We start from the raw sequence: 13,079 nt of genomic DNA on the forward strand, positions 1-13,079 counted from the left end.
ACGAGATTTGAGTTTTTTTTCCCTGATGTCGAAACTCTATTTTTTTTTAAACAAACACAACAAATTCTCTTTTGTTCTTTTAAACACAACCAACGGTATTCTTGTCAACTACTCGAAGAACAAGTATGATAGTAGGCTATAAGCCGGTTAAATGGTAAGGTGGAGAAGAGACAGAACGAGAGAGAGGAGAAGCGGGCTATAAGCTTATAGCCAGCTCTGACATAAGAACCAAAAAAACTCTGTGAGCGAAATAACTAGACCATGTAGTAATTATAAACAGCTAACTACTATATAGATAGACTGAGAGAAGCCTATAAAGATTTTTATAGCAAATTTGTTGGCTATATTTATTAGCCTTGCTCTAATAGGCATTTCATTCCATGATGGCATATATTGAATTAGAGTTGTTTAGGCTTCATCACGCCTTCATCAAGTTAACCCAGTCCAGTTGGTTATGTGATATCGTGCAGGGTTCTTGCAGCCTTGCGAGCATCAAGTTTTAAAGCTATATTTGCGGAATTTTAATTTGAACACAATAATAGTTAATTGCCCACATTTTGTTGCGGAAATTCCGATTTTACTCATAAACTATGAGGATGGCTTTGTAAAACAAAGGACATCTTATACTAGTAGTAAGATATGCAGATAAGTTGCTCAATTCTAGCTGGTTACGTGAGAACATGGACATCCCACTCTTGGCTCCCATCATTTTGGGTGATTGTTCGAGTGTATCACGTAAAAAACAAAATGATATATTTACAAATGAAAAATTATTTATAAATAAAAATTTTATATATGTATTCTTAACGATCTAAAACTAATCTAAAACTAAGACTGAAAAATAAACTTCGGTGAAAAAACCCCAAAATCAATTAGAAATTTAAAATTCAAATTTTGATTTATAAGCATAAGCGAAAAGATAAGGATATTTTTTTATTGGAATAATAAACCGTAGGGCTTATTTTGTAACTAAAATATAATTTATGGTCTCTGGATGAAGGTAATATTTCAGTTAGGTTGTAAGGCTCAGTTACTCCCTCGTTTCTTATAAGCATGGACCAGGTTCTTCTCTTTTCGGTTATACTCGTGCTTATAAGCTAAAATTTGATTTTTTAACTTTAAATTTAGAGTTGATTTTGAAGTTTTTCATAGTAGTTTACTTTCCATAATTTATTTTTATACCGCTAAGAACATATATATAAAAAGTTTATCTTTAAATAAATCATTTGGCTTTTTCTTGGAAGCCAAACAATCACCCCATTAAACTTTTTTTCAGAATCTTTAACACACAAAATGCTTTTTATGCTAGAGTGGACCAGCCTTTCCCTTTTACAAACTATTGCACAATTTAATTTTTTAAACAAGTCAAAATTAGCTAGTAGTATTCCACAAACTAAACACACACACAAGACGAGAAGACCTGTCCATGTCATCATCCATGCAACGGAATGGATGAACAGTAATGGGTTTTGTCCAATTAAACCAGCTTGGCGTGAGTGCATGACTCATGAGCATTGAGCAATCAGACAAGCAACAAGTCTCCCCTACGATGGCAACGTCTACATTGCCTTCCTTCACAAGTCACACAAATACGGCTGCCGGTCGTGTGTCCCCCGGAAAATCGGCTGTGTTCCCCTATTAGACGAGTGCGAAACGTTGTCTGAATTTTTATAGCATGTTTATAGTATAAACTATGAAACTAACTATCAGAAACAACAGAATATGAGACGATCAACTTCTATATGTAAATATTTTATGAAAATATACGGTTCTTTAAAAAACTAAGAATAATGTGAGGCCACATCTTTTAACCTTTTACTTGAAAAAGTCAAATGATATATTTATAAAAAAATTTAGAAATAAGTATATATATATATGAAGCCTCTATCCTACTACCAGGTGTAGCTACTCCTTAACGTCTAAGGTGCAGAAACACCTCTATACATATTTCTTCTCTCTTTCAAAAAAAAATACAAACTCTACATAATATGTAGTTATATCATTCACATGAGATTTAATAGTGTCCATACTTTCCGTTGGGTGAAAGTAGAAACAGTTATGAGAATGTTTTTCATCATGAACGTGCAGTGAGTATCTACACCTAGCTACTCTCTTAACGTCTAAGGTGCAGAAACAAGTGTTAAAAAATTAAACCAAAAAATAAATCTAAATTTAAAATTTAAAATTTGCTTTATAAGTATGTGTAGAAACGAAAAGATAAGTAGCACGAGAGAAGAAGAACACGTCCTCTTATTTTTCATTTGCTGGTTAACGTGTCCGGCCCCTCCACCCGGGCCCATTGGCAGAGTTGTTTTCTTGGAGCAGTCCACATTACACATTGAGGAGTATTTTGCTAGCAATGGTTAACTGACTTTTCTTCTAGAACAAATATGATTCTTTTTTTTTATGAGAGAATAAATATGATTCTGTGCCATGAAATCTACTCCTTATTCCAAAATATAACCATTTTTAGGATTTAAATCTTATACCAATAAAATAATAAATTTTGACACTATTCAACGTACTAATTATCATATTAATCAGTTTTCATTTAAAGTTCTTTCCATTTTATGCCCACATATTCTCTCACCCTTATACATTCGTTATTTATGGAGATACACTAGAATATTTTTCTCAATTTTAATTCCTGTTAAATAATATAGAAATACTTATATTTTTAACACAGATGTACTATTATATGTATTGGAACAATATTCAATATTCTCTTCGCACATCCTCCATGACCCCTAACATAAACCGAGACTACCGAGGTCATCATTTGACTTTTTCTAGAAAAAATAACATATTTATAAACGGAAAATAATTTATGAATGAAACTTATATATACATGTTCTTAGCTATAAAAAAACAAAAAATAAACTATGATAAAAAACCCTCAACATCAATTCTAAATTTGAGATTAAAAATTTAAATTTTAGCCTATAAATATAAGTAAAAAACGAGAAGTACCATATATGTTACAAGCACTTTTACATGCATATTGTTTCTCCTAACCCCTAATCTAATCTACTTGTATCCAGACCCATTCTTCTCTGCATCCTTGTAGTCCATCCCAATTATATTAGACAATAGATTGTTTTCTAATAACTTCTACATGATATAAGTAGTAGTCATGCTCATGCATGTTGTATTCTAAATATTAAAAATAATTAAAAACAAAAGACAGATGGGCTAATATCGTGCCACCATCGGTGAAACATTCGCTGATAGTGCCTCTGAAAATGACAGAAGTCATCCAAGATCGAGTGGATAAAAGGCATGAGTCGCCGATTTTTCTGGTAATTTGACGCCCTACCAAACGTTAGGCACAAGTAGTGTGGATCCCTGAAGATTGATCCATGATCGTGACCACCTTTTTTTGCATTGCACACTGTTCCTTCCATTAGTATGGATTGCAAAGTGGCCAAAAATCTTCTGAACATTCGTATGCAAAACATCAATGATTTTTGAAAACTATACTTCTAATAACTTTCTAAGGTAACAGAAATGCGTTTGCATACTTAGGTGGTGTTTAGTTGCCAAAATTTTTTGGCAAAACATCACATCGAACGGTTTTTGGACACGAATGAAAAAAAAAAATTTCACGGCGAGCCTAGAAACCACGAGACGAATTTTTTGAGCCTAATTAATCTATCATTAGCACATGTTGGTTACCGTAGCACTTATGGCTAATCATAGACTAATTAGGCTCAAAGGATTCGTCTTAAGATTTCTTTGCAAAGATTCGATGTGATGTTTAATGCTTTATTTAAATATCCAAAGATTCGATGTGATGTTTTTGGAAAAAAATTTTAAAAACTAATCAAGGCCTTAGTTTAGTTTAGGTCCTTCCAGTAATAACAGATCTCAATGCAGAATTTCTTTGCAGCGGCCAGTGGCCTACTCTGTTGTCATGTGCTTGTTGGTTTATTAGCCCTGCAACCAAGATTTAAAATTTAAAACCTACTTTTAGAATTCATTATGGAAACCCCTAATAATACATAAAGAAATGTTTTATCTACAAATTATCTTTTGCTGCTCCATCCATATATGTAATTTCTTTTTAGATTTTGTCATAGTATATCTACCATGTTTTAGCTTTGTTTAATTGCACAAGGACGTACTCCATTCATTTACTTATTAAAAAAAGATTATTTTTCCTTGGTTACTAAAAAAATTGAAGCTTAACTAGCGGCCGACGACGTGGCAGCTCATAATGCAGCCACGCACCCCCACCACCTCGCCCGTTTCACCGACGCCCCAAAACGGGCAGCTCCCGGTCCGTCCGTACAACCCGCACCATACCCCGCTCGAAATTTTTTTATTAAATAAATTTTTGAAGTAAGTAATTTTATTATTAAATCATCGGACAAAAATTTCCTAAAACTTAACCTTTAGACCACGTCAGCGTTGGTAACGTGATAAGATAACGCTGCCGTGTAGCCTGGACAGGCGTGTCATGGCTTGACAGTTTTGTCACGTTAATGTCAGTGGTGTGACAAGCCATTTCTCCACGTCTATATTAATGGCGTGACCAAAAAATTTATACTATAAAAATACTTTCTAGGTTTAGTAATAAAATTATTTGGTAAAAAGTTTAAAAAATAAAAAAATTTACCGCACTCCGACCCACCCCGTGACGCGACCGGTACCGCCTGCCCACGTGGCACCCGCGCCCGCGTGCACCGCGGTGGCAGCAGCGCCGCGCCCCCTGGCAGTATATTTCCCGAACTGCCCCTGGTCGGTCGGCCCCCTTTCGCGTGGGAATGCCCAGGGGCAGAAGCGTAAAATCCCGCGCGGGGTCGTGTGAACGCACGGCTCCCGCGTCGGAGGGCACGAGCGGGGTGCGGGCCCCACATGCCAGCGACCCGGTCCCGGGGGCGCGTGTGCCTCCCTCCCGCGTCGCCCGCGGTTGCGACGGCGACGGCGAAAGCTTTTTTAATTTTTAAATTATTTGGGGGTCTGATTTGATTCGTCTTCTCGACCGAGCAAATTAACTCGGTTTGGTTTACTTTTCTGTTGATGATGATGGGTTCATCATCTCTCTGCACAGGCGACTGGTCACTGCGAGTTTGGTTGGATTTGTTTAGTCTAAGTTAAATCAATCTCATTAAGCTAAACTTGGCGATTATTATTATTATACTATATGGATGCTGTTGCTGTTGCCCTTTTTGCAGATAGCCCCTCAAGGACTGATGGGTCTTTTTTTGTCTGCATCTTCTTGCCTGTGGCGCAGCTCATCATGAAGAATGGCCAACTAATTATTGTGCATCGTGCCTGCCAGTGTAGTCAGCGGATCACTGTAGCTGCACACTGGTAGGACACAGTAGGAAGGAATACACAACAGAAAATTTCACATTAATGTTTTAATTTCCACAAAGAGTGGGCTGTTGGCCTATTTGGAAGATATTTATATCGTTGCGACCTATTTATAAACCCAAGATATGCGATCAAAGCAACACAGGAAAATTACCTTACGATAATAATTTTGTGCCTCTACTTTTAGCATTCTAATAATTAAAGAATGACGAAAAAATCACTATATTAAATCAAAATTGTTTTTAAAATTAGCTAAGCCAACAGCTCAAACAAGCATGGTCGTTAACATATTCTCGATTCCAAGACCCATCCTCATTCTATTTTTAATAGTTAAAACTTAAAAGCAATACTCTACGAACTTGTAAGGACCTGTGAGTAATTACCATCCTTTTAGAACCCCTCCTACCAAAACCCCACGGAAGTAAAAAAAAATGCTAAAATAAAACTAGAAACATTCTAAGTTCCAGAAGAATATTTGCACCCACAGAAAGAAATCATTTACAAAGCATGATTAAACAAATGCAACAAATCATGATTAGCTCAGACCACTTCTCCCCCTAACCCCACAATATCATTAAAATAATCACCTTCCTAATCACAATCCCATACATATATACAGCCATCCATCCATCCATCCATCCCACCACCATCACAAAACGGCTTCTCCAAATGCCCACCCGCGCCCGTTAACCCGCTAAGCTCTCCAAGACCCGCTCCGCTTCTCTCTCCGGCGATCTCGCCGGCGACCATGCCGGCGACGGACTACCAGGGCTCGTCTTCGCACTCCCACCCCTCCCCGTTCTCCTCCTTCGGCCGCTCGCTCCTGTCCCTCCGCCGGGACAGTCCCGCCGTCGGCGCGTCCCCGGCGATGGCGCCCGGCGAGGAGGCCGACCTGGAGGCGTTCCAGCGGCACGTGGCCCTGCATCTCGCTGAGCTTAGGGGAGGGGGAGGGGAGGATGGGTTTCTGTCGATTGAGTGGATCCGGCGGCTGCTTGAGGCGTTCCTGCTGTGCCAGGAGGAGTTCCGGGTCGTTGTGGCCCTGGCGCGGCGCCGCGGGGCGCTGCCGGCGGCGGCGGAGAAGATGGTGGGGGATTTCTACGAGCGCGCGGTGAAGGCGCTCGACGTGTGCAACGCCGCCCGCGACGGCGTCGACCAGGTGCGGCGGTGGGAGCGCCTCGCCGGCATCGCGGCGTCCGTGCTGCTCGCGCCGGGGGAGATCCACGAGGGCCAGCTACGCCGCGCGCGGAAGGCGCTGTCGGACCTCTCCGTGCTGCTCATCGACGACGCCGCGGCCGCCGCCGGTGGGGGCGGCGTCGCCTCCTTCCTCTCCTCCCACCGCAACCGCTCCTTCGGCCGTGCCCGCGCGTCTCCCTCCCGGTCGGCGACCCTCGCCTCCTCGTCGTCGTCGTCCTCTCACTTCCGCTCGCTCTCGTGGAGCGTCTCCCGCAACTGGTCGGCGGCGCGGCAGCTGCAGGCCATCGGGTCCGGCCTGGCGGCGCCGCGCGCGCACGAGGGGGGACTCGTGGCGCCAGTGTACTCCATGGGCTGTCTACTCCACCTCGCGACATGGGCGCTCGTCGCTGCCGTCCCCTGCCCGGACCGCGCCGCCGCGCTCCAGGCTCACCACCTCCCCGCGGCGCCACCGCGCGCCGCATTCCCCTGGGTACCGCCGCTCCTCGCGCTCCAGGAGCGCCTCACCGAGGAGGGGAAGCGCAAGGACAGGCGCAATTCCTGCGGCCTTCTCAAGGAAATCCACGTGCTGGAGAAATGCACGCAGCGGCTCGCAGAGGCGATCGACGCCGCCCCCGTCCCGCTCTCCGGCGAGCGCGAGGCCGAGGTACAGGAGGCGGCTGCCGAGCTGGCTGCGGTTTGTGCCGCCATGAAAGCCGGCCTTGAGCCTCTTGAAAGACAAGTCCGGGAGGTCTTCCACCGAATTGTTCGCAGCCGCATGGAGGGCCTCGATTCGCCGATGCTCAACGCCGATTGAACCGTGGAGAATTCGCCATTTGATCGCGCAATGTGGTGGTAATAGGTAATGCCGATCGAACCATCGAGAATTTGGATTTGATCGTGCAATGTCAATGTGGTGGTGATAGGTAGCTCTCCTGTTCTTGGTTTTTTTTCCCCTCACTTGTGGTGGTCTAGTGGTAATTATAAAATGTGTGCCGTTCTGTAAAGGAAGGGGAAAGAAAGGAACCATCTTTATGTATGTAAAGATGATTCCTTATTCCCATGTTTTGATGCTGCATTGCATTTGGTGTATATCATGGCATTTTTGTTAGTCCTCCATGTGTGCGGCTAATTCTTGTGTTACTTTATAGTTGAAAATCTGGGAGGTCACTCTGAAATGTGACCTGTTGTTGAGAATGTTGATCAAAAAAATGAAAGAAGAAAAAAAAATCTACTGTAGTTTAATTCAATGGCGTTCTTGTCTCATAACTCATGTTTATTCCTGATATTTGGATCAGATTTGACCAAAGTCAATCTTTATACTTTTGTATGCAAAATGCAGCAATATTTCACATTGTGCGGTCGTGCTGGTGCCTGTTTCTACCCTTTCAACTCTTTATATGTTTTTTGTGGAATCCTTAAATCTGATTTTATATTTGGGAATATGTATATGAGTTCTGCTGCATTGTGGATTGCTGTTTGTGAAGTAATACTTTTGTTGTACCGATGCATTTCAAGGCTTCTTGCTAGCAGAAAAATAGTGTCTGAAGAATCAGACCAAAATATAACCATGGATAGTGTGTAGAAATTTCAGATTACGTGCACTTTGAGTTAAATTTTCGTGCCAACACATTGAAAAGAAATGACCAAGGCAAGATTCTCATTGTACATAATCTATATTTGGGTGATCTTATCTCCTGCGTAATTCTATCGGACATATTGCTATAAATATCAGGTCAAACTTTATTGTTGCTGTTACCAAACTATTATTAAATTAGGTTGGAAAACATGCTAGTGCAGCATGTTATCCAGTCATATGTTATTAACCTTGCTAGGTGCGTGTTGGCTTTGTAGTTCAGATTGGTTAGATGGACTCCTGTACATTGTTTCTACTTTGGTTGATGTACTTGAACCTAATATTTGAGTCTTCTGGTTTTTTCCATGGTTCTAGGTTAGTAGTACTTGTCACTTACACCAAAACTCATGCCAGAACATTACCCCTTATTCCGAACTACTAGTTCCGTTCCAAACTATGAACATTTCCAGAATATAAACATTTATAGGTCAGTGAGGAATTACTAAGGTCAGGTTAAAAGATTCTTTTTGAGTCACTTAAGTGGTCAATTTTTAAATGTTGAATCAATTAGATTTCCTTTCCAAGCTGTTGATTGGCACTGAAATCATGGAAATTAGTGCAGAAATTACCTATATTATGGTACAAAATTTGAATCACAAAAAATGCTTATACTTTGGAATGGTGTATATGACAACTGAAACCCTGAAAGCCTCAGTGCTTCTACATATCACAACTGAAACTCAGAGAGTCTGATCGCGTTTGCTAATCTTGTTCATGAGCAATGGAAGGATATTTCTGGTTTTGTTGTACCTACAAAAACGAACTAGTTTGGTATGCATTTCTCACAGTTGTGGCAAAAGGTCAATAATGATGTGCAGAAGAAGCACAAAGTTTGAAGAAAATATCTAGTAATCCCCAACCCAATTGCAGTGATCTTGTACTTTTTACATCCTCTGAAAAATTAAACATGAGTTACCATCATCATCAGCAGCATTCAGCACACTTTCCTGTGTCAAATCTCTGTAACGTCTACAATGTATTTCCTCCAGTTAGTGACAACATTATAATGGCTTACCTGCTGGGTTCACCTGCCACGTGTGCTACTGTGTGCCCCCAAGATGTGGATGAAAGGATGAGGAGCTTCTGCTGTGTTCTGTTCTTCATGTGAATCATAATGTCATCCAGATGATTCATCATCAGTAAACAGTAACAGCACAGTAGTACTGCAGAGCCCTTGTGCAGAAGCTGTGTTATGAGCTGTATCAATTTGGAGGCCTTTTTCTGTGGGGTTGCAAGCATTTGCATTGGCCTGATGGATGATGATGATGATGATGAGGTGGTTTGTTCTTGGCGCTTTTCCAGCTGTTGCTGAAATGGGAGTAAAAGTGAAGTGAGAAGAGAACAAACCGGCCGTGCATGCATGTCGGCTCACCTGCTGCTGCTGCGTCTGCGTGCCATTTGGCCCGCTCCCCCCGCATTGCTGGGCGTCACCGCTGCGTCATGCTGCCGTCAGCGTCTCTGTGAGACGGGTCCCACTTGTCAGCCTGCGAAGGTTCGGTCGATCTGGACGTTTGGGTGTTTTTCTCTCTCTCTCTTTTTTTTTCAGAGCTTTTGGCCCATTCTAGAATTATGTCCAGGCTAGCCTTACAGGACGGAGTTTTGGGCTTTCAATTAGCCCACCTTATTATACAGAGGGCATATACTGTTTGAGGGAGCTCACATCTTCTCATAGAATCTTCTACGAGAACATCTCAAACAGTTCAGTGTAGAATCTAGAAAATAAAATAGAACTAAGAAGCCGGAAAACATAGTTTTTTTTTAGTTTTACATGTTGTTTTTACAATCATAAGCTGTCCAAACAGGACCAAAGTAGTGCCCTAGCATCAGGGGTCGTAATGGGTCCAACCATTTTGCCTACAAAATTTAAGGACCGAGTTTAAAACAGATTGAAAATAAAATTGTATAGAGTTTTGAGCTAACTTTTTAAAGAATTAAATAGGGTGATGAAAGAACCCACGGGTCTTGACCCATTCCTACTCCTACCTAGCACGAGTTCAAGTTCTTGGAAATTTTCCTTGTACCATTTTCTCTCTCAATTCATGTAATTATTTCCATGTGAAGCATCCAAAAACACAGCAGAGCAATTTCTGTATTTTCATTATATACAATTGTGATGACATGCCACCTTAATTTCTATGGTGTTTTACGTTCTTTTTTTTTTTTGATTCCGACGTTTCAAAGGGGCTCTAAAAGATACCATTTAGTTCTGAAGCACAAATAGGGAAAATAGTAAAAAAGAAGTTCCTAGAAGTTTTAAGGTGGCTTACAATAATTATAGAGGAAAATGTTAAAGAGGCTGCAAAAAATGTAATTTATCATGGCAGGGAGACTGGGAGAGTAACTTTGTTTAATTTTGATGTTCTATACATTGTCTACTCTCTTATGCAGGAAATGAGATCATGAAAATAAGCTAAGATGGACATGAATCTGACCATACGACCGGTCGACACAAAAATTCCATGCATAACATGAAACACACATCAAATAAATGTGTGCGTGATGGCCGATTGACTCCTCATATACTCCATATATAATAAAGTAGTTCATTTTTATGATTCATTCATCCATTATTTATTAATAGGAGAGTACGTACGTACAAACCAAGCAAAGGCGATATATCGCCGATAAAACAAACACACATAGCAAATTAACATTGTCCAACACATAATTGCACACAAACCACATCGAGGAACAGGATCGATCGAGCACAAATATCCATCCATCCATGGATACATCCATCACGGCACGAACGAAAGAAAGCTTATTCCCATTTTATTTAGTTACAGAAATATCAGAAAGTATTATAACGTGGAAGGGGAGGAATAGCAGTGGTGCAGGGTAGAGGTCGGCCATGGCTGGCTACTGGTCGATGGGGCCGACGTAGACGCCGATGGCGTTGATCCAGGTGGAGGCGCGGACGAAGAAGCCGAGGATGCCGCCGGTGTGCAGCGGCACGCTGAACTGATGCTGGTGCCCCTTGCTCTGGTTCCCGAACCATCGCGACGTCTTCTTGTTCGTCGTGATCCTCAGGGAGCTCAGGTGAGTCCCGTTGTGGCTGCCCTCTATCTTCGTCACGTACTCATCTTCATCGTTATCGATCTCGATCTGCTCTTCAATGAAAAATAGGATAAGATAGCGACGAGACAATATATGTCGAGTGAAAGTATAGCGATGTATGCAGCCGAGGCATCCTAACGAGAGAACGAAACCTTTTTCATGCACGACCTGATCCGTATATATATGAAATCAATCAAAATTAAGAAACATGTAGACGATGTATATACCGTGTGAGGTTGACTCGATCGCTGGTCGCCCCACACGTTGGGCGGCTTATCGGGCACGGTGAAGGTGTTGCCTTGGTCGGTGGTGTACCTGAAGCTAATGGCGGTGATGATCCCGCTGGGTTCGTTGTGCCAGATCATGATGCTGTTCAGCTGAGCCGGGACATGGTTGGGATTGATGTCCATCATCCTGCCTCCTGTCCCGCCAAAAGGCCCAATCTTCACCACCGACATCGTCGTACCTGCATTACAGAAAATCATATATATATATATATATATTTATGCTTGTTAATTTGTCGCTGTTATTGCAATACCATTCTCCTCCTTATTGTAGTTGTCGTCATCTGTAGCAACTTACTGGTATACGTTGCTATTATTTAGAATTTTTGTGGTCTTTTTAACGAAGGTTTATTTTACCGCTGTAAGGGTATAACATTTTTAATTACTCGTAACCATAAAAATAAGCAAAATAGTAGGGATCCATGACTTTGGAGTGGTGCAGTACCAGTGCACTGGTGCTTAATAATTATCGTGATCTCGCAACATACCATATGTACAAAATTTAACCGTATATCTATGTACATATAACCTAAACTGAAGTTATCGATAAGTCAGGCCATTAACTAACAATATATATACACCGTGCATGATCGGCGAATAATTGAACTAAAACTATACATATAGAGAGGCATCGATCTCAATTACCTCTGACTATTTTCAAGGAATTAACCTGCTGATTTTGATTTGCTCCTGCTTATGAACAAAGATGCAAGATAGCATCTCTATTTATAGGGTGCTCAATGCCTCAGCCCGGAGATAGCGAGTACGTATAGTTAATTTGACACACTGTTCATAGTCAATAAAAATAATGTACATCTTGCAGATCGATCGGTCAGTCGTACGCCCGTCCGTAGCTAGGTATAATTCCAAAATAATTGTCAATAAAGAAAATATAGTTAATTTGACGTACTGTTCATCGTCAATTAATAAAAATAATTAACACATATCCCGCTCAACTATATTGGAGTCCCTTTAGCCTTAAGCCTGCATGAATGCTTCCTTCTTTTGTACCCAAGGCAGGCAATTTGCATTTCTATGTGAGAAAGCTAAAGTAACATGACTGAGTAACACAACCGGATGAGTCACCAGATTGGAATCTATATCAAAACTCACTAATTCAAATAATCAGGCAAACCTAGCTCTTACCCTTGCAAAATACCGTTAATAGGTGAATTTTCAGAATAGTTCATACCTCAGCACCTCAGCACCTCTATCTTTTCGCTTCTACTTATGTTTATAAGTTAAAATTTAAATTATTAACCTTAAAATTGGAGTTAAATTTAGGATTTGTTTTACCGAAATTTATTTTTTATCCTTAGTATTTAAATCACTAAGAATACACATATAAAAATTTTATTCACAAATTATATTTTGTTTGTAAATGTGGTGTTTGGATTCACGCCAGAATAGTAATGAACTTTTTATGGTTAAAAAATAACCCTAAACTCTGTACGTAACCGCGTAAACTGCATGCCACTGTATTCTCACCGCTAGATTTTTTATGCACTGTTCAATTTATCTATAAACAAGCTGATCGATCCACTTACTCTAATTTAATTTAACTTTTTTTTTTTGCTGAATGGTGTAAGCCAAAATCGACCTGGTGCGCAGTT

At 40.9% G+C, this 13,079-nt stretch overlaps 2 protein-coding genes across 2 annotated transcripts; one reads left to right on the forward strand and one right to left on the reverse strand.

Moving 5' to 3' along the window:
* The first annotated feature begins 5,976 nt into the window (after positions 1 to 5,976).
* Positions 5,977 to 7,808, forward strand: LOC102715895 (protein ROH1-like). Its single transcript, XM_040528858.1, has one exon. It carries the CDS (start codon positions 6,068 to 6,070, stop codon positions 7,304 to 7,306), a length of 1,239 nt encoding a protein of 412 aa, XP_040384792.1. The 5' UTR covers positions 5,977 to 6,067; the 3' UTR covers positions 7,307 to 7,808.
* A 2,850-nt stretch (positions 7,809 to 10,658) lies between these two features.
* On the reverse strand, positions 10,659 to 12,149 carry LOC102716171 (horcolin-like). Its single transcript, XM_006663177.2, has 3 exons — positions 12,112 to 12,149; positions 11,410 to 11,648; positions 10,659 to 11,230 (listed from the first exon to the last, which is right to left on the reverse strand). Exons 2-3 carry the CDS (start codon positions 11,638 to 11,640, stop codon positions 10,985 to 10,987), a joined length of 477 nt encoding a protein of 158 aa, XP_006663240.2. The 5' UTR covers positions 11,641 to 11,648; positions 12,112 to 12,149; the 3' UTR covers positions 10,659 to 10,984.
* Between the last annotated feature and the right edge of the window lie 930 nt (positions 12,150 to 13,079).

Source organism: Oryza brachyantha, chromosome 11 (assembly GCF_000231095.2).
Source record: "Oryza brachyantha chromosome 11, ObraRS2, whole genome shotgun sequence".
Classification (NCBI taxonomy): domain Eukaryota; kingdom Viridiplantae; phylum Streptophyta; class Magnoliopsida; order Poales; family Poaceae; genus Oryza; species Oryza brachyantha.

Bases quoted from the DNA above. Each gene is read 5' to 3' on its own strand.
- LOC102715895 (XM_040528858.1), top strand. From the start codon at position 6,068: ATGCCGGCGACGGACTACCAGGGCTCGTCTTCGCACTCCCACCCCTCC.
- LOC102716171 (XM_006663177.2), bottom strand. From the start codon at position 11,640: ATGTCGGTGGTGAAGATTGGGCCTTTTGGCGGGACAGGAGGCAGGATG. The intron at 11,231-11,409 runs GTATATACATCG...ATTGAAGAGCAG, and splicing joins GATCGAGTCAACCTCACACG to ATCGAGATCGATAACGATGA.